The sequence below is a fragment of the Triticum dicoccoides genome, chromosome 4A (genome assembly GCF_002162155.2).
Source record: "Triticum dicoccoides isolate Atlit2015 ecotype Zavitan chromosome 4A, WEW_v2.0, whole genome shotgun sequence".
NCBI lineage: Eukaryota > Viridiplantae > Streptophyta > Magnoliopsida > Poales > Poaceae > Triticum > Triticum dicoccoides.
In genome coordinates this window covers 118,945,362-118,964,408 of record NC_041386.1, presented here as the reverse complement: position 1 = coordinate 118,964,408, position 19,047 = coordinate 118,945,362, and the positions used below count along the sequence as shown (strand labels likewise).

Here is a 19,047-nt window from a genome sequence, read left to right as displayed (position 1 = left end):
AGATTTCAACAATTTTTTCGAAAGAGCTACTTCAAAAGGGTTAATTCTTTGAAGAAAACAAAGTAATCAGGAAAAAAACAGAACAACACGAACTAATACCGAAGAAGTACTAAAGGAAAACTTAAGCTAGGCAGCAGTAAACTTAAACATACATCCGATCAGAACTGAAACAATGATAACAAAACAGATGATAGCATGAAAACGAAGTAGCAGTATGACTTCTAATGAAGAGGCAGAAACACTTCAATACAACAAAACTGAATACAGAACTAAGCATAGTGCATAGCAACGGGAAAGATAAGCATTCGGAGAAAGTCTTCAGAGAGAGGAGGAGACAAATTCCTTACACAAGGCATATTGCACAAAGTAGAGTTAATAAAAGGAGTGAAGGCACATGATTTGTTGACTCGGATCAAGTTGGCACAACTCTACTTCTAGTTGGAGGGGTTGTGCCAAAGCTCGAAAGACACGGAAGTCCCCACCCTATTCTCTTTGAGCCAAGCTCACTTAAAACTCACCCAACACTTGCGGTAGATCTTGTGGTGATCTTCAGACCGTCACAAACTTTTTATTCGGCAAATTCACAGGTTGGATGCTCTAAACGAACACTTAACCGTCTCGAAGATGCTCGGTCTTCAAGATTAACAAGTGTTCAGTGAACTTTCTTCAGTGATACTCAATCATTTACCTATTAGCTCTAGGGTTTTCCGCACTTAGGATTTACTCAAAATTCTTCAGGAAGATGGTTTGCTCAGACTTGTCTCGAATCACGCGGAGCAGCCAACCGCAAATGAGTGGAGGTAGAGGCTATTTATAGCCGGGGTCACTACCTGATGGGCCGATACAACCATTGGACAAGACACGCATACCAACATGTTGTCATGAGCTGTCATAATAGTCGGAAATCTGAACTCTCAAATTCTTCGTAGTAGGACAACCTTACAATATGCTTCCTAACTCTTTGGCGAATGAACTCATGTGTTCGCAGAATCACCTTCGACATGCAAGTTTGAAGACTGTGGCTGGAAGGATATTTTCAAGGCTTCAACTATGAAGAGATAGGTTCGATTGACCACACTTAAAGATAGACTGTCTCAGTAACACTTGGAACACCTTAACACTATGGTTTGTTCTACTGACTCGAAGAAGAATAAAATGAACTAGTAAAGAACTACAAATCTTCACGCCAATTCTACAATGAGCACACCAAACATTTCAGTGTTCTCAAAATATTTTTATGAGTCATACATCATAGGTTAAACCAAATCCTCGCGAAGTTTCACTTGCATATACTCACAAACACATTAGTTCCTTAACCACTTCTGTCATTAATCCGGCAAAATCTACAAGGGGGGCACTATATGCACTTACAATCACCCCCTTTTGGTGATCAATAAAAGTGGTTAAAGTCTCAACAGGGACGAATAAAAGTTGAAGTAAAACTAAGGATTTCGATTCCATTATATAGAGAGAACTCGTCATGAATATGTGCATATTGAAGAATTTTCTTTTGAATGCAAATGCATATGGCATGTTGAAATTGTGGCGAATTCCCCCTATATCGTGGAATCAAAACTAGTAGTGTAATGAGATTTATCATGAAGAACATGACAATGCATAGCAAACTGTGAACTCTGAGTAATGTCAACATGCATATAAGTTTAACATGATAAACATGCATGAAGAATTATGAGTAGTAAAAGTTTAGAGACGCAAAACATAAAGGGTGTGTTTGGTTGGGGAATCAACTATCATGGAATGGAATGGTTCTATTCCCGAGGAATGGGTCGGTTCGAGTCGTGTGTTTGGTAGGAGAAAAAAAGTAGAATGATTTGGTTCCATTCCGGTGTTTGATTGGAAGCACGGAATGAAAAATGGAATGCCATAAAATTCAAAATTTTGGCAGGATTTCATTTGTATTTTGAAGAAAGACAACATAACAAGATATATTGACAAGCTTGACACATAAATGACAACACATATAACACAAATTTCAACAAGGTGCACATAGTTGACATACATGTCTACTTCACATACCAAATTTCCAAAAGCAACTAAAGTGCAATAGAGCCATACATGTCAAGTTCACATACTTGACAACCATACATGTCTCATACGAATTCTCCAAAAGCAACCAAAGTGCAACCATACATGTCAAGTTCACATACTTGACAGCCATACAACCATATTGAATTTAGAAGTTCTTCTTCACATACCTACTCACCCAAACAACTTTGTTGGTTTGGGAAAGTTTCATGAAGGCTCTTGCAGTCTTGAAGTTGTCCACAAGATGAGCATACTAGTGGGCTAGGTGCTCTTCATCAAAATCTGGCAATGTGGAGACTTCATCCCAAAGGTCATCGGGTATATCATCATCATCATCATCTCCACTAGACTTCACAAGCGCTCCAGCCACAAGTTTGAACCCATCTTTGAGAGTGATAACCAGTGGATCATCAACAACGTGCTTTACCTTGGCCTTCTTTTTGGGTGGTGCTTTGGGGTGAGAAGACTCAACAACATTTGGTGATGTGTTAACCTCACCATTCTCCTCGCCTTCGTGATTAATAGAAAGAAGATCATTACCAGACCTAGCATTCAGCCCCTTAGCCCCGGTTGTCCCATAAATGGAAGACATGACATGATAGTATTCCATTGAGGTATTCAAGAATGGGGCATCAGCTTTGTGGGTCTACAAACAATGTGCAAATGATTAGCATAATGCAGAGATAAAATGGCATTAGATTTGTGGGTGAGAAGCATACCATACAATGCCCTGCATAGTGCTCATCGCGGAGCCTAATTGTGCAAGTATCTTCATCCGATAGAAGTTCACTTAAATTCTTCAAATTGACTACCCTTCCCCAAATCTTCCTCTACTTCTTGAGATGGTCTCTGTTTTGATCCCCGATGACAGCTAGCTTGAACTGCTCATTCAAAACAGCATCACAATGTCTATTGTGCACATCCCTGAATCCACTTGAAGTTCTCTTCCCATCAGCAACAAGACTAGCAAAAAAACCGAAGCATGGTTTTGGTCATGGAATTGATCCATACAATGATCCCAGCTCTCCCGGAATTTCGACTTGCAGTAGTGATTTCAACACTCCCGGAGTCCATTTCTGTCCATCCAAGAAATAAATTTAAATGTAGTTGCATCAATATCACAAATACATGGTTCAAATATAGTAAATGATACAATATCTAGCCATCAAATAGATTCAAAGGTAGTTGCATAAACACCACAAATACATGGTTCAAATATAGTAAAAGATACAATCTATCCAACCATCAAATAAATTAAAATGTAGTTGCATAAACATCACAAATACATGGTTCAAATGTAGTAACTGGTACAATCTGCCCAGCCATAAACATCACAGATACATGGAGTGTGCCACACTCATAGATTAGCATACATTAATTGTCCATCTTCCCACATTTGCAGCTGCCATTTGTAGCCTACGGTCCACCATGACCCTAGTGTCACTTGCTAGTTGCCTGGATGTTCGAATTGGTCGGATGGTCCATGTCACTTCCGGTATAATAAAGTCATCAATCCCTTGTGATAGTGCATAATTGTGAAGAACACAACAAGCTATAACAATGTCAACTCAAGAACAAGAGTCGACCGAATAAGAATTTGTGAAGAGGTAGTCATTGTTGAGGCCGATGGTGGACGGTGCTTGATGACCGGAGGTGAAGGAGGACAAGGACTTTTGCGGTAATTCTGCGCGACGTGGTAAAAGGTCGGCTTTCAGCTAGACGGGCCAGAGGTACAAGATGGTGCACTTTGGACGATGAGTGTCGGCTTGATCGGCCGCCGCCGCCTTCTACATCTTGTATGCCTTCTCCTTTGCCTTGGGGCCCCGGCCTTGCATAGTGCATACACGACCTTGCAGGCAAACACATCCGGGCCTGGGTCCTACATATGCGACCTTGCAGGCGAACATCGTCATCGGCTCCCCCGACGACTCTATCGTGTCGACGGACGACGGAGCGGAGGGAGGAGATGATGATCGGGACGTAAGGAGCAGGAGAGGACAGGCTTTCACACGGGAGGAGGGGCGTGATTGTGCAAATGCGCAGACTCCACTAGTCGATTTGGGTGGGTCCATGTTATCGAAATTTGTTGTGGCGGATGTTGAAACTCCGTGAAATCTCCTATGAGTTGATTTCAGTTTGTGGGATTTCTGGACCAGTTCATACATTTTTTGTGACCAACATTAGATGGGTAAGAATGCGTGAACCGTTCAATCCAGACATTTGCGAGAGGTTTGGTCCGCACTAGAGTTGCCCCGACGGCTCTAAGATGGGGCGTTGCTGGAGTTGCTCACAGGTAACTTTGTTTAATTCTACCCCGCAAAAAAAACTTTGTTTAATTCTCCCCCGCAAAAAAAGGAAAAGAAACTTTGTCTAATTCTAAGGGAAAATAAAAGTAGATTTGTGGTTGTGGGTAATACGGTGGTTTGTTGCAAACGAGACGTTTCACTCAAACACAACACACCCCAACCAACCCCAAAGCCGATCAGCAGCTATGACAATAAACAAAGAAGAAAAAAAAGCCGAAAGCATGGGCAGCATGGCGCGCCTCCTCCCCGACTCCCGCTCCGCCTCCGCCTCCGCCTCCTGGACCTCTTCCCTCTCGAGCGACCTCGCAACTGCCGCCGCCACCGCTGCCACCGCAACCTCCTCCTCCGCGATGCCGCTCACGGCCCCATTCCCCGGACTCGGCGTGCCGCTCTCCGACGCCGACCTCCGCACCACCGCCTACGAGGTCCTCGTCGCCGCCTCCCGCGCCACCGGCGGCAGGCCCCTCATCTACATCCCCCAGTCCGCCCCCTCCTCCGCCAGCGCCCGTTCCACCTCCTCCACATCCACCTCGACCTCCTCCTCGTCGTCGTCCTCCGGCCTGCAGCGTTCGCGGACGTCGACGGCGGCCAGCAAGGTGAAGAGGTCGCTCGGGCTCAGCCCCTCGGCGTCATCTAAGGCCGGGACGGAGGCGCCGCGGAGGCCAGAGACGGTGATGGAGCTGGTGCGGGTCAATTTACGTGTCACGGAGCAGGCCGACTCGAGGATCCGCCGCGGGCTTCTCCGCATCGCCGCCGGCCAGGTCGCATCTCGCTTCCTCGAAATGTGGCTTCCCTTTATTTATTTTCGATTGCTTGTCTCGCTGGTTGTTGCAGTGTCGGTGGGCTTCACAGTTGTATTAGATCTCTCGTCTGGGTTGGTGTTAGCCTGTCATTGGTGTGTGATTGGTAGGCCAAATAGTGTGATCGTTGAGCGGCCAGTGGCTTGTCTAAGTTTGGTGATCTTGAGATTGGGAAGATCATATGGAATTTACTTTCCTTGAGGTATTATATTGGTTAAGATCGCAACTGATATGTGGTGACCAGCTGCTTTTTTATAAGGTAGAGTAATTAAGTGGAAAGGAATTTGCTCGTTTTTTTTTGCTGCATGACAATTTAATGCAGTGATATATTGCATGAATCATTGATGCAAGTACCTATTCCCTTCTTCATGGTCTCTGTCCTTTGGCAGCCTGTACTTTATGCTCCAATGGTTGCTTAATGATGGTGTTTTCTTGCTTTGACCGCCTGAGTGCAGACATAGGCTCCAATTATGACCGGTATTGGCAACGGAGAAAAATTGTCCATGTCAACCTGGTATTCGGTTCTGCATATAAGAGTTTTTTTAGATAATGTTGTGGGTGTAATATGAAATCAAACAAGTAGTGATATTCATTTTTTTTTTCATCCCGTCAAGCTCTGAGTATAAATTTGCTAATTGTGTTTCCTAAGGTGAACTGTTCAAACTTCAGTTGCGGTGTTTAGCAGTTATGGTATAAGTTATCTGATACAATCTCTGTGAACTGTCAAGAATAATTTGCCATTGGATATTTTCATGGACTTGTATCAGTCGTTCATTCTTATCACTGTCAATACTTCAGTCATTCCATGTAAGGAAAAAGATACTTCAGTTATTCACTGCTCACATAGCATTTTGGCAACAATAACCTGAATAGATTAGCAGAAACTGAGCATTGAAATCATAACCAATATATGCTCTACCTGTGAGATGTGGAAAAAATGGAATTTAATATTTATATCCCTCTCGTTAAGATTTGTTTGGGTACCTTTGATTCTTATTTTGTTCTGATTTCAGGTCATTATTGACATGCAAAACCTGAAATGCATGTCTCCTTTTAGACATATCAGACATGAACTGTATGTTAGTTTTTTTTTTCAAGATAGAGCTAAGTTGGTACGACATTCTTGTTTGTTCTGGACTTGTCAAGCTCTAACACTGGCAGTCATTCTATTTTAGGAAGTGAATTGCTTTGAGCACCATTAACTTGTATAGTTGAGCCACCGTCATCTATGTGAACTTATTCATGTAAAACAATAGAGATCTCTGTCATGTACAAAAATAGTTTGACCATTAAGATTAATTCCACCTTTTCTTCTTCAAGCAGCTAGGTAGACGTGCAGAATCAATGATTTTGCCCTTAGAGTTTCTGCAGCGATCTAAAGCATCAGATTTCCCTGATCCACATGAGTACGAGGCCTGGCAGTTTAGGAACTTGAAGCTTCTTGAGGCTGGTTTGCTGGTTCACCCACTTATTCCCTTGAGCAAATCAGACATTTATGCACAGACATTGCGAGAGATAATAAGTAGAGCATATGATAAGTCACTTAAAACCGAGAAGAACTTGGAATCGATGCAGGAACTATCCAGTGCGGTGAAGTCCCTTGCTGGTAGGTCCCTAGGTGGAATTTCTGATGAATGTCACTGGGCAGATGGCTTTCCATTCAATCTTCATATCTATCAAATGTTGGTAGAAGCTTGCTTTGATTGTGAGAATGGTACTGTGGTTGATGAAATTGATGAAGTGATGGGGTTATTGAAGAAGACTTGGGTTATTCTTGGGATTAATCAGATGCTTCACAATCTCTGCTTTACCTGGGCGTTGTTCAACCATTTTGCCACATCAGACCAAGTAGATATGGAGTTACTTTCTGCTGCAGAGAATCAATTAAGTGTAGTTGTAAAAGATGCAAAAACCACAGAAGATCCAGATTACTGTGACATATTGATCTCCATTTTAAGTTCCATAACGGGTTGGACAGAGAAAAGATTGCTAGCTTACCATGAAACTTTCAATGCTAGCAATATTGTTTCGATGCAAGGTATTGTCGCAATAGGAGTCTCAGCTGCGAAGATTCTTCTTGAAGATATATCTCAAAAATACCCTGGTAAAAGGAAACAAAAGACTGATGTGGTGCGTGGCAAGATCGAAACCTATATACGGTCCTCGCTCCGTACTGCTTTTGCTCAAGTAAGTTTAAACTGTGAATTGTTCTGCTGGGCTCACTTCACTCAAAGGACGAATAATGCAAGTCTCATACTCATTTATTGTTACTATCACCATTTCCTTTTATGTCACCATGAGACAATGGTTTTTAAACGTGCTACAAAATTGGACATTAAACATCACTGATCACTGTCAGCAATACTAATCTGCGTATTTATAGTTTTAGGGAGCGTTAAAAAAATGCTTGATCTTAATATTGGCCTGTTGACACTCGTTCTGGTGTTCATGCCAGTAATATGCATTGATTCTGACGCTCTGTTGATTTGTGCAGAGAATGGATGAGGCAGACTCAAAGCGATCATCAAGGAATCCTGTGCCAGTTCTTGCAATCCTCGCGAAGGATATTAGTGACCTTGCTTCGAAGGAGAAAAATATCTACAGTCCAATACTGAAGAAATGGCACCCGCTTGCTTCTGGTGTTGCAGTTACAACCCTTCATTCTTGCTTTGGTAATGAGCTGAAGCAATTTATGGTTGGGCGTACAAAGTTCACACCAGACACGGCTCAAGTGCTTAACGCTGCTGACAAGTTAGAGAAGAATCTGGTTAATATTGCAGTTGAAGACTTTCTGGATAGTGATGACGGAGGCAAGTCATTGATTAGACAGATGCCACCGTATGAAGCTGAAAATGCAATTTCTGCTCTGGTCAAAGGTTGGATGAAAGAACGAGTGGACAAACTTAAAGAATGGGTTGACCAAAGTTTACAGCAGGAGGTGATCCTACTCAATGTCCCATACCGTATCTATACTTCTATAGTAGTAACCATGCAAATTCAGTTATTTAGCCTTTTACAATGTTATTCATATTTGCTATTATATCAGATTAGTCTATTTCTGCAGCTGGTCTATTTCTGCAGCTGGCTGATGCACGTTATAAACTACTAGTGTTGTACTTTAATATGGATAATAGAAGGTGCATTTTCCTATGTTGCAATTGCATATCTTTCTTGAGTGATTAGCATATTTTGATATGCAGCCATTCTCAACCATCTATTGGATAGTCGATATCATTGAATGCCAAGAGCTCTGTCACATTATTTTGCGCAATGCTGTATAGTCTGGTATCACTACAGAATAACCGTACCACTATGCCAGTATTCTTCTAATTTTGTGAATCTGCATGCAGACATGGAATCCAAAAGCTAACAGGCAGAGCTTTGCTCCTTCTTCCATGGAGATGCTAAGGATGGTTGATGAAATTTTAGATGCGTTTTTTCAGTTGCCCATATCAATGCACTCTACTTTGATTTCTGATTTAACAGCTGGACTAGATGGGATTCTACAGTATTATGTCTCGAAAGCGAAAGCTTGCCATGGTATGTCTGAGCATGAAGCTTATTTTCCCGTAAAATTATTTCAATTTACCGAGGGTGGATTCATTTAGCATTGGTGCACAGGGACCGAGAGTACTGCTACTCCACAACTGCCTCATTTAACAAGATGCGACGTTGGATCCAAATTATTCAAGAAAAAGGAAAAGCCACATGCTCTTCTGAATCGCGGATCGCAAGTTGGATCTTCTACTGGAAAGTCGGAAGGATGTGATCTTTCTGAACTCTGTGTACAAATAAATACATTCCATTACATCCGGACTGAGGTGGAGAATCTGAAGAAGAAGGCGAAAAAATGTTTGCGGAACAGTGAATTATCTCAGGATGGTATTGGCACCACTGACGGAATGAACATCAAGTTTGAGCTATCCCAGGCAAGTTGCCAAGACGGCATCCGTCAGCTGTGTGACGCAACAGCACATAAGGTGGTATTCAGTTATTTGAGTCATGTTCTCTTGGACATGCTGTATGTTGGTGGTGCTGCGTCAAACAGGGTGGAGCCTTTGTTGAGAGAACTTCACTCTACCCTTGGGGTGATATCTGGCATAATGCGTAATGAGCCGCGGGACCATCTCATAACCGCGTTGATGAAAGCTTCCTTTGATGGGTTCCTGCTGGTGCTTCTTGCTGGTGGACCTACACGTGCTTTCACCCTTCAAGACGCTCAGATCATAGAGAATGATTTCAGAGCCCTCAGAGGATTGTACTTGGCAAATGGTGATGGCCTGCCACATGAACTGGTTGACAAGGCTTCATCGGAGGTGAAGAGCGTTCTGCCACTCCTACGAACAGATACAGAATCCCTCATCCAGCGTTTCAAGCAAGTGATTACTGAACGCCAGGGATCTCCAACCAAATCTAGCTTCCCGAAACCTCCTCGTGTGCCCGCCCAGTGGAGCGCAAATGACCCGAACACTATCCTGCGAGTTTTGTGCTACCGGTATGATGAGGCGGCCACAAAGTTCCTCAAGAAAACATACAAGTTCCCGAAGAAGCTTTGATATGTGTATGCGTGCTGCCTACCGCCTATGCAAAATTGAGGTAATAAGGAAACTCTTCCAGTTCTCATGTTTGTGCTGCGTCCACGCTGATAAGTGTGTGTGTGTGTGTGTGTGTGTGTGTGTGTGTGTGTGTGTGTGTGTGTGTTCATAAGACGAGTTAGTTTTGCCGATCCTGGCGTTTTTGTAGAAGTGTCAGCTTGCTTGCTTGCGGATATCTTGGAATAAAGCATATGGTGAATAAGCACAATATGATCACACAAGTGTTGGGCATAAACTGTATAGAGGAACGGATGATATGTTTTGTGCTGCGCACCTGTAATATCTGAGTTGTTTGAAATTGTTGCTGCTTGTGTGTTCTTTTATCTGCTGGCAGAAATTAACATGAGTTACTTTTTGACTCCTATGAAGGAAGGCATTCTGAAAAGTACTCCCTCCGTCCCATAATGTAAGACATTTTTTTACACTAACATCTTACATTATGGGATGGAGTAGGAGCTCTAAACTTACCACAAGTCAGAAATAGCATAAATCTATTAAGAATTACGGTTTATCCATCTGAAGGTACATTTACATTGGGTGACTAGCAAATACAACTCGTACGTTGGAAGGTACTGGCTGGAATTCTTATCTCCTGGCCATGTGGTTTAACTTGGCATCTGCAAGCAAACATCACAGCATTCCATCCACTGAAACTGCACAATCATCACGCTGTTCTTGTATGCGTCCTTCCTACGCATGATAGTTGCAAATGTTGCCGAATCCCATGTACTCGTGCCGCGCCATCTTGTGAGTCGTCTTGGAGATGCCGACTCCACCTGAAGACAGTCGATTTAAGAGCTTCTTGTATTGGGTATGAGACCACGTAACCTGAATGGAATGGTTGCAGTGAGAGGGAAACCGGTAAAGGTACCTAGAGAAATCGCGCTGACGAAGATCATGGAGGACAATATGAAGATGATAAATGATGCCCGCCCTAGCCAATTGACCAGTTTCCTTGCGACCCGCTGGCCAACAATCGCGGCAACAAATGTCAGGCTAGTGAAGAAGAGAGCTGCACAAATTTCAGACAAAAATAGTAAGATAGCAGTGCATGATCACTACCCCCATAGGAGAAACAGAGAAAGAGACAGTACCGTACGGTACAGGGAACCGTTTCAGGAGGTAGTATTCCATGGCCGCCATGGAAGATGAGAACATCATCGCAAAGCTGCCCGTCGCACTCGAGACCTGCACCAGTGTAATGGCACATACCAACAGCTCAAATATGCGATGAATGAATGAATGAAAAGTACAAATAGAACACCATCAAATGGTTGAAGCATCTGGTAAACAAAGTTTTTGTTTCTGCGATGAACAAAGTATTCTTTCTCCTTTTCACCTGAGGATGGATACCGAGCTCCAGGAAGAGAGGTCCCATGACGACGCCCCCACCGACCCCAAGCAGACCGGCAAGGACACCGGCGGTGACACCAAACAAGCAGTATACTAATATCTGATGAGCTTTCGGGCTGGTTTGATTGTTTGCTCTTGATGATAGCGCCCTCTTCCCTTGCACCAAACCTGCTGCCTGGTACATGGACACTCCAACTGGTAGGGCTAGGGTTCCTACCGACTCTACTCCGTAGGTTATACGGGCAGAATAGCGAGGGTTGGGGGCGAGGGCGGCGGCTCCGGCGTGTTGGCGCCGTCGCGAGGGAGAAGAAGGCCGGCGGCGGCTAGGGTTTGGTGCGGCTAGGGTTCCGGCTCCTCTGGAGCCGGGCAATATGATAGAACTATCTTTATTGCTTAATCTCAAACGGTGTCTTACAACTAGTATTTATAACTTTAGCCTAAGATAACTTGCCTAAGATAACTTGCGTAAGAATTAACCTAAGATAAATTGTGGGCTAAGATGCCCGGTGGGCCTAGCTAAACCGGCCATAACACTTCTCCCCGCCTGCACAAACAGCTCGTCCTCGAGTTGTAAGGTGGGAAGCGTTTGCGGAACTCCTTGAGGCGATCAGCCAGCGTCAAGCACCTTCTCGACAGCTGGGGCGGCCAGGTCAGCGGCGACGGCGTCCTCCGGAATGTAGTCTGCAGCCTCCAGGTAGAAGAGTCGCGGGCAGGCATGGCCGGGCGTGTAGGGCTCGTCGCAGTTGAAGCACAATCCTTTGCGGCGACGCTCGAGGAGCTCGGCTGGGGTGAGCCGGCGGAACGGGCGTCCCGCGGTTGCGGCGAGGGGTGCCGCAGAAGCCTGTGCGGAATCCGGCCCGGGTAGCGACCCAGCGGTCCGGAACGGTGATTCCTGTTGGATGGCCACCGCGCGGCGCTCGAACGCGCGGGCGTAGTACATGGCCGACTGGAGATCCTGGGGTCCCCGAAGCTCAACGTCCACGCGGATGTGATCCGGAAGGCCACCGACAAAGAGGTCGCCCGCTGCTGTGCCGTCACCCCCGACGCATGGCATGCCATGGCCTGGAAACGGTCGGCGTAGTCCTGCACCGTGGAGGTGAAGGGAAGGCGGCCGAGCTCCGCCAGGCGGCTCCCGCAAACCGGGGGCCCAAAGCGGAGGAGGCATAGCTCGCGGAAGCGCTCCCAAGGAGGCATGGCGCCCTCGTCCTGCTCGAGAGCGTAGTACCATGTCTGCGCGGCGCCGCGGAGGTGATAAGAGGCGAGCCAGGTACGGTCCGAGGCGAGGGTGCGCTACCCGCGAAAGAACTGGTCACACTGGTTGAGCCAGTTGAGGGGGTCTTCCGTGCCGTCATACGTGGCGAAATCGAGCTTGGCGAACCGGGGCGGCTGCTGGTGGGGCGCGCCATGGCCCACTGCCTCGGTGGGGCGGAGGGCTGATGACGGCGCCCGGTCCATGGTGGGAAGGCCGGCGTAGTTCCCCGTGGCGCCTGACGCCTCGGGCTGCAACTGGGAACCCAATGACGGCCGGGCCTCCGTATAAGCCGGTGGATGGGACGTCCTGTGGAGCCATCCTGGAAGCGGAGACGGTGATGAGGGAAAACGGACCTCCTGGATCGGAAGGCCGCTCGGCGCGGACCGGCCCAGGCTAGGGCTGGCAGGGGCGGTGGTGGCACCTGCACGGTGGCCGCAGGGAGGGACAGCGAGACGGTGGGTGGCGCAGCCCAGGCCGGCCACTGCGGGCCCTGGGCGGCTGCTGGTGGCGCGGGTGGTGCCGTGAGCGCTGGCGTCGGCCATTGGGGCCAGGGAGGCATGGAAGCGGCCGGCGATGGTAGTACCGGGTAGCCCCCGGCGATGGCCGCGGGGACGGAGTAGGCCGGCCACTGCAGGCCCTGGGCGGCTGCTGGCGGTGCGGGTGGCGCCGCGAGCGCTGGTGTCGGCCACTGTGGCCAAGGCGGCGTCGGAGCCACCGGTGAGGGCAGCGCCGGGTAACCCCCGGTGATGGCCGCGGGGACGGAGTACCATGGCAGCGCCGGCTGTCCCGCGGTCACGTCCGGATGGAGCTGCGGGGGCGGCCCGTACGGGCTAGCCAGGTAGAGGCGGATGCCCTGGACCGCGGCGACGAGGTCGGTGAGGACGCCGGCCATTGCCTCCGGTGTGAACTGCTGCGTCTGCGGGGGAGGTGATGGCGGCGGCGTAGGTTGGACGGGAGCTGGTGGCCGCCCGTGGCCCGGCGCGGTGCCGGGTGCCTGGAGGGGCGGCGCCGAGAGCGACGCCGTGACGCCCGCCAGGAGCGAGGCCGTGGCGCCCGGTGCGGAGGCGACGGCGGTGGAGGAGTTGACGGGCAGCGACGGTGGTGGCGGCGGTGGCGGAATTGGAGGCGGTGAAGACATGGTCGAAACCCGGGTACCTGATACCAAATTGGTAGGGCTAGGGTTCCTACCGGCTCTACTCCGTAGGTTATACGGGCAGAATAGCGAGGGTTGGGGGCGAGGGCGGCGGCTCCGGCGTGTTGGCGTCGTCGCGAGGGAGAAGAAGGCCGGCGGCGGCTAGGGTTTCGGCTCCTCTGGAGCCGGGCAATATGATAGAACTATCTTTATTGCTTAATCTCAAACGGTGTCTTACAACTAGTATTTATAACTTTAGCCTAAGATAACTTGCCTAAGATAACTTGCCTAAGATAACTTGCGTAAGAATTAACCTAAGATAACTTGTGGGCTAAGATGCTCGGTGGGCCTAGCTAAACCGGCCATAACACCAACTGACACCGGGATTTGCTTACATATCCAACTGGTAAGGAGTTGTGTTAGTGTAACACGGGAGGGATGGCTGTAATATGAAGCGCTGACTACGAGATGATACAAGATGACAACAATATGTATGTTAGGCCCTGTTCGGTAATCACCCGCTCCCAGAATCTGCGGAGAGGGGAAACCGCAGCTTCGCCAATTCCGCTCCTGGAGTTGTGGAGTGGAGCGGTACCGATCAGGGCCTTAGTTGTTGCAGCGAAGATGCAAATCGAAAGCGAAGACAAAAAGGATGATGGTTACAACCTGCGAGAGAATTGCTTTCAAGTCTATAATACACAAATAGTTGATCCACATTAAGTCTAATTTTCTCAACATGCAGCCCTCCACATTATAAAATGTACCACTTCATCATCCACTATAATTATTTTGTAGCACATGCATACCCTAATTTAATTGTTCCATCTTCAATAGTCCAATGTACATGCATACTCTTTGTTCACATATAATTACTTTAAAAAATAATAGCTTTCGATTTAGATCATTTCATTTAGAATGTATCCAAATTAGTCTTTAAAATCTTGCAGCAACGCGCGGGGAAATCACCTAGTTATACTAGATAGTGATGACATTTTCAGGCAGTTTAGCCATTGGCATAGGAACTTCCTTGAATCCCAGAACCATAAAAGTCGTAACTACGGATCAATTTTGTATGGAATGTGGTTGATTAATGAGGTGAAGAAACGCGGTTAGGTTTACCTGGAGGACAGTCAAAACCCAGTACCATGTGGAGCAAGTTGCCACGTAGTTCTGCATGCATGAAAGAATAAAGTGATGTGCTACCATGCGTCATGCAAAACAGTAAATAAGATCATATCAAATACTAACCTATGATACTATGTACTATGGAGTTGCAATATGCATGATATTAGTGTATGATACTTTGCACTACGGATAACCTAAGGATTACAGTTTCTCCGAAAACAGTACTAAAAGCAATTCTAACAAACACCTCAAACACCTACAACTCCCAAAAGGACTTCAATTATTACTCTGGCAGACACCCAAAAGTTTTTGGGGCCTCCCAAAAATTATCATCTAGCTCCTAATACTCGGGGAAGTTTTGGGCATCTCAATCCCACTGTGAAACAAGAAAATGCCATGGCAGAAATTTCACTGCCCGGTCACTACCTTCTATCATCATCATCGGAACCATCGCTGTCCCTCCTCCTCCCACCGGAGACACCACATGCCATCCGAGACGAGTATCCTCGCCTCCACTATTCCCAACCACACGAGCTGGAACTCTCTTCACCACCGTTGCCGCACGTGTAGCCGTTTAGGGAGGCAATGTTGCGGCCATGTCGTGCCACGAGCTTCAGCAAGGCGGAGAATCAGCTCAATCCCCCATACACACTTCCCAGCCTCCTTGAGCTCCCGTAGGCCACCACGAGCTTCCGTCGGCGACGCACACAAAGTGTTCAACTAAATGGTTGCATGCTTTTTCTTTTCATTTTTTTTAGCAAAACTGCATTTGAAGATCTGCATCTGTTTAATTGTTTAATTCAATGCACAAATGAGGAGTCTTGTTTGGGAGTTTTTCTCAGACTTTCATCCGAGGAGGAGGAGGAGGAAGATGAATTCAAGATGGGGATGGAAGTTAATCATTCACGACGAGGAGACCAACAAAATACTTAGGCATGGTTCTCAGCCAGGGCGTGTGTGCAATCTTCTGTATTAGGAAGAAGTTGATGCGTGTCTCGTAAGGGATTACTTGGTGTATCCCGACGCACTCCTCATGCAACGTTTTAGAATGTCTAGTGAGCTCTTCCTGTGAATTGCAACTGTCGTGGAACACAATCATGATTATCTCAAGCAGAAGAGAAATGTAACCAAAGAACTTGGCACATGTGCTTCTTAGAAGATAATGTCAGCAATGCGCATGATCATAGATCCCCAGCTGAAGCTACAAATGAATACCTTTACACCATAGATGAAGACACCATCAAGAGCGTAGGGAAATTTGCAAAGTTTGTGATTGAGCTCTGCGGAAGTGAGTACTTGAGAACAACCAATGTAGACGACATTCCAAGGCTGATGGATATTGGTACATCAATTAGGGTTCCCGAGGATGCTTGAGAGCATGGATTGCATGTGCTAAAGATGGAGGAATTGCCCTACAACGTGGCATGGGTGATTCCCTAGTCGTTGTCATGATTCAAGAATCATACTTGAAGTCGTTGCATCCCTCAATCTATGGATTTGGCATTGTTACTTTGGTATGCCTAGCTCTTATAATGACCTCAAATCCAACAAATTTCTCCTTTGTTTGTAAGTCTTTTTGTTGGGAATGCTCCACCTTGCATCTTTCAAGTAAATGGTCACTAGTATGATATGTGACGCTATCTTGCAGATGATATCTATCTCTCATGGTCCAGATTTGTGAACACATACCCCGAAGGCAACAAAAGAGCTTGCCAAGGATAAATAAGCTATTAGAAAGAATGTTGAAAGAGCCTTTAGTGTGTTGCAAGGTTGCTTTGCAATTGTTAGCAGTTCTAATAGATTATGGGACCAAAAGACACTATGAAGGACCATGACAAAAATATAATCATGCATAAAAGATAATAGAGAATGAGAGAGGCCAAAAATGAGAACTTTATGTATTATTAAATACGAATACCTGGAATGCTTGAGCATCATAAAGACATAATATAGAGATCTCTTAAAGCGCGTAGAAAGGTTGAAGACTGACATATGCGTAAGCAACTTTAAGATGACCCTGTGGAGCCCTTGTGGGAACTTCATGGCAAGTTCATACATGCACCATCATGTTTTTATTAAATTATTTACTTCACTTGGACCTATGTTTTTTCTTAATTTGAATTTTAAAATTTCAAGATTTAAAAATTATGGATTGAAATGTTGTTGGATTTGTATGGCTGTACATCAATGATTGAATTAATATGACATAAATAGTGTAGTTGAAATGATGTTTGTATGCATAAAGGAGTGATAATTAGCTAACAGAACTTATTATGATATAAGTTTAGGGGATATGCTGGAAGAGAACCTCCCAATACCCTGATTTTTTGGGAGGCTCCCAATGAGTGGCTTTTGGAAGTTCATGCTAGGGGATATGCTAGAATTCTCTAACATCATTATTTTTAGAGTTCCCAAAAACCGATATGCAAAAATACCGATGGTAAATTTCATTATTTATTATTACATTACTATATCAATACTAATTACATTCTTCCTAAAGAGTCTCACATTAATCAGAGAGGAGAAAAATAAATAATAGAAGCAATCCATTTGGTGACCTTGAATTATAAAGGATCAGAAGGAGAGAAAAATATAGAACCCATGGATAACAAAACTCAAGCATGTCGTGCATTAGTTTTGATGTAACCCTGATCTTACACATGATATCCACATGTGTTGTCTGATCTATGGTCTCACTCATGAACTAATCATAGGTGCAGTGGCACAGCCAGGACAGGGCCAGGCCCGAGCAAGCCCAGGCCGAACACGTGCTACATTGTTAAACAATGTCGAATGTGCTACAATCAAAATCCAGCAACATGACCTAGGTAATGGCCCAAGCAGCCTTGGGGCATAACTACACCTTTGAATAGGCGTACATGAGACCTTTATGTTTTATGTATCATGTCAATGGACAATCATTAGTGCATATTTTCACTTGTTGCTTTCATAAACAGTCAAGTTATCGGTTATGCTGGAGTGACTATTGGTCCCATTTGCCACTTGTAAGACGATGGCATTTTTCTCTTTCACGTAGATTAACCTTCCATGTCAATTTCATCATGTGGTAATTCTTTTATATTCAATACTAATATAAAACCAAATTTTGCAATTCCAACCCTATTCTGGATCTCTCCATCTTCGCGCATATTTTTTCCTACACTTAGTAACTCATTTTTGTGTGTATTTGCTGTCGGAGTAATGGACCACGGGTAGGCTAACCCGAGTCCTAGAACCTTTCAAGACATCGGGGCAGGCTGCGCCCCTCAAGACCCCAGGACGAAAAGCCGTCTTCTAAGAAGTCGGCAGCAAGGCAACCAACTAGCCACTCGCGGACGAGCCCCAGGAACGACTTCAGGATAAGCCGACTCTTGACTGACGGCTTCCCGAGAAGCCGGCCTTGGGGAGTCGGCCCGTGACTCCAACAAATCCCCTGTCCTCATCAAGAGGGATAGGGCAGGGGAGTGGCTACAGTGAAGCCTGCTCCCGCCCCTTTCTAGAGGTAGGCATGGCTATAGTACGCCGTACTCGCGGAGATCTCCGTGTGGCGTGGCACTGTTGCCATGGCAGCCCTGCCATCAGCGCCGGTGGACCGAATCCTGCGCCCACGACGACTTGTCCGTACGACCTTGGGGCAGCGGGTCCCACCAGCCAGCGGGACCCCAGAAGACGGCAAGTGCGCCACCAGTCGAACTCGTTCGGAGTCGGCCCTCGGGAGTCGGCCAGCTCCTCCCCCGGGTCCCACGCGCCATCAACCAGATGTGACAGGGAATGGCAACAGTGATCGCCCGCCAGACGGCGGAGCTGTTGCCACGACCCCATGACCAAGCCCGCGTCATTAGAAGCACGGCTACAGTAATCTGCAGCCGGCAAGACCCGCCCGTGGCGGACGCGGCCTGTCGGCTCCGTACCGAGCCAATCGGCGGGGCCCACCAGTCGGCGGGCCCCAGGAGTCGGCGGATAAGATGGCGGCCAGAGAGACTGATGGCTGGGCCCGCATCCAGCCGGATTACCATTATACCCCTGGGGGGTAGGCCTATATAAACCCCCCAGGGCACCCATGCAAAGGGTTGGAATCCATTAGCACTAGACCAGACCATATAGGAAGGAGAGAGCTAGCCTTGCCTTCTCCTACCTTCAGGAAACAGCTCAAGGAGCAATCGTGTAAACACTTTGCCGTAGTGATCATGCGGAGACCCCGCAGAGCAGCAGTAGGGGTATTATCTCCCCGGAGTGCCCTGAAGCTGGGTAAGATTCGCCGGCGTGCATGTCTTTGCCTCATCCCGTTTCCAGACACCGGCGACGTTCTACTCGCCCCCACCATGATAAGCCATCCTTTGGCATATTTCGCACCCAACCCCCGACATTTGGCGCCCACCGTGGGGCCTGGTGCACCGCCGTCCGGAGACCTGTTCTGGACGGGAACCCTTTTCCTCCC

General features: G+C 46.7%; 2 protein-coding genes across 2 annotated transcripts; one reads left to right on the top strand and one right to left on the bottom strand.

Annotated features, from left to right (window-relative positions):
- Nucleotides 1-4,558: 4,558 nt before the first annotated feature.
- LOC119285338 (protein unc-13 homolog) lies at nt 4,559-9,963 on the top strand. Its single transcript, XM_037564585.1, has 5 exons — nt 4,559-5,113; nt 6,476-7,339; nt 7,647-8,090; nt 8,503-8,692; nt 8,774-9,963. Exons 1-5 carry the CDS (start codon nt 4,574-4,576, stop codon nt 9,706-9,708), a joined length of 2,973 nt encoding a protein of 990 aa, XP_037420482.1. The 5' UTR covers nt 4,559-4,573; the 3' UTR covers nt 9,709-9,963.
- Nucleotides 9,964-10,296: 333 nt separating this feature from the next.
- LOC119288760 (sulfite exporter TauE/SafE family protein 3-like) lies at nt 10,297-14,761 on the bottom strand. The gene is made up of 4 exons (XM_037568309.1): nt 14,604-14,761; nt 10,842-10,935; nt 10,619-10,759; nt 10,297-10,523 (listed from the first exon to the last, which is right to left on the bottom strand). The coding sequence occupies exons 1-4, from the start codon at nt 14,688-14,690 to the stop codon at nt 10,438-10,440; spliced, it is 408 nt and encodes a 135-aa protein (XP_037424206.1). The 5' UTR covers nt 14,691-14,761; the 3' UTR covers nt 10,297-10,437.
- Between the last annotated feature and the right edge of the window lie 4,286 nt (nt 14,762-19,047).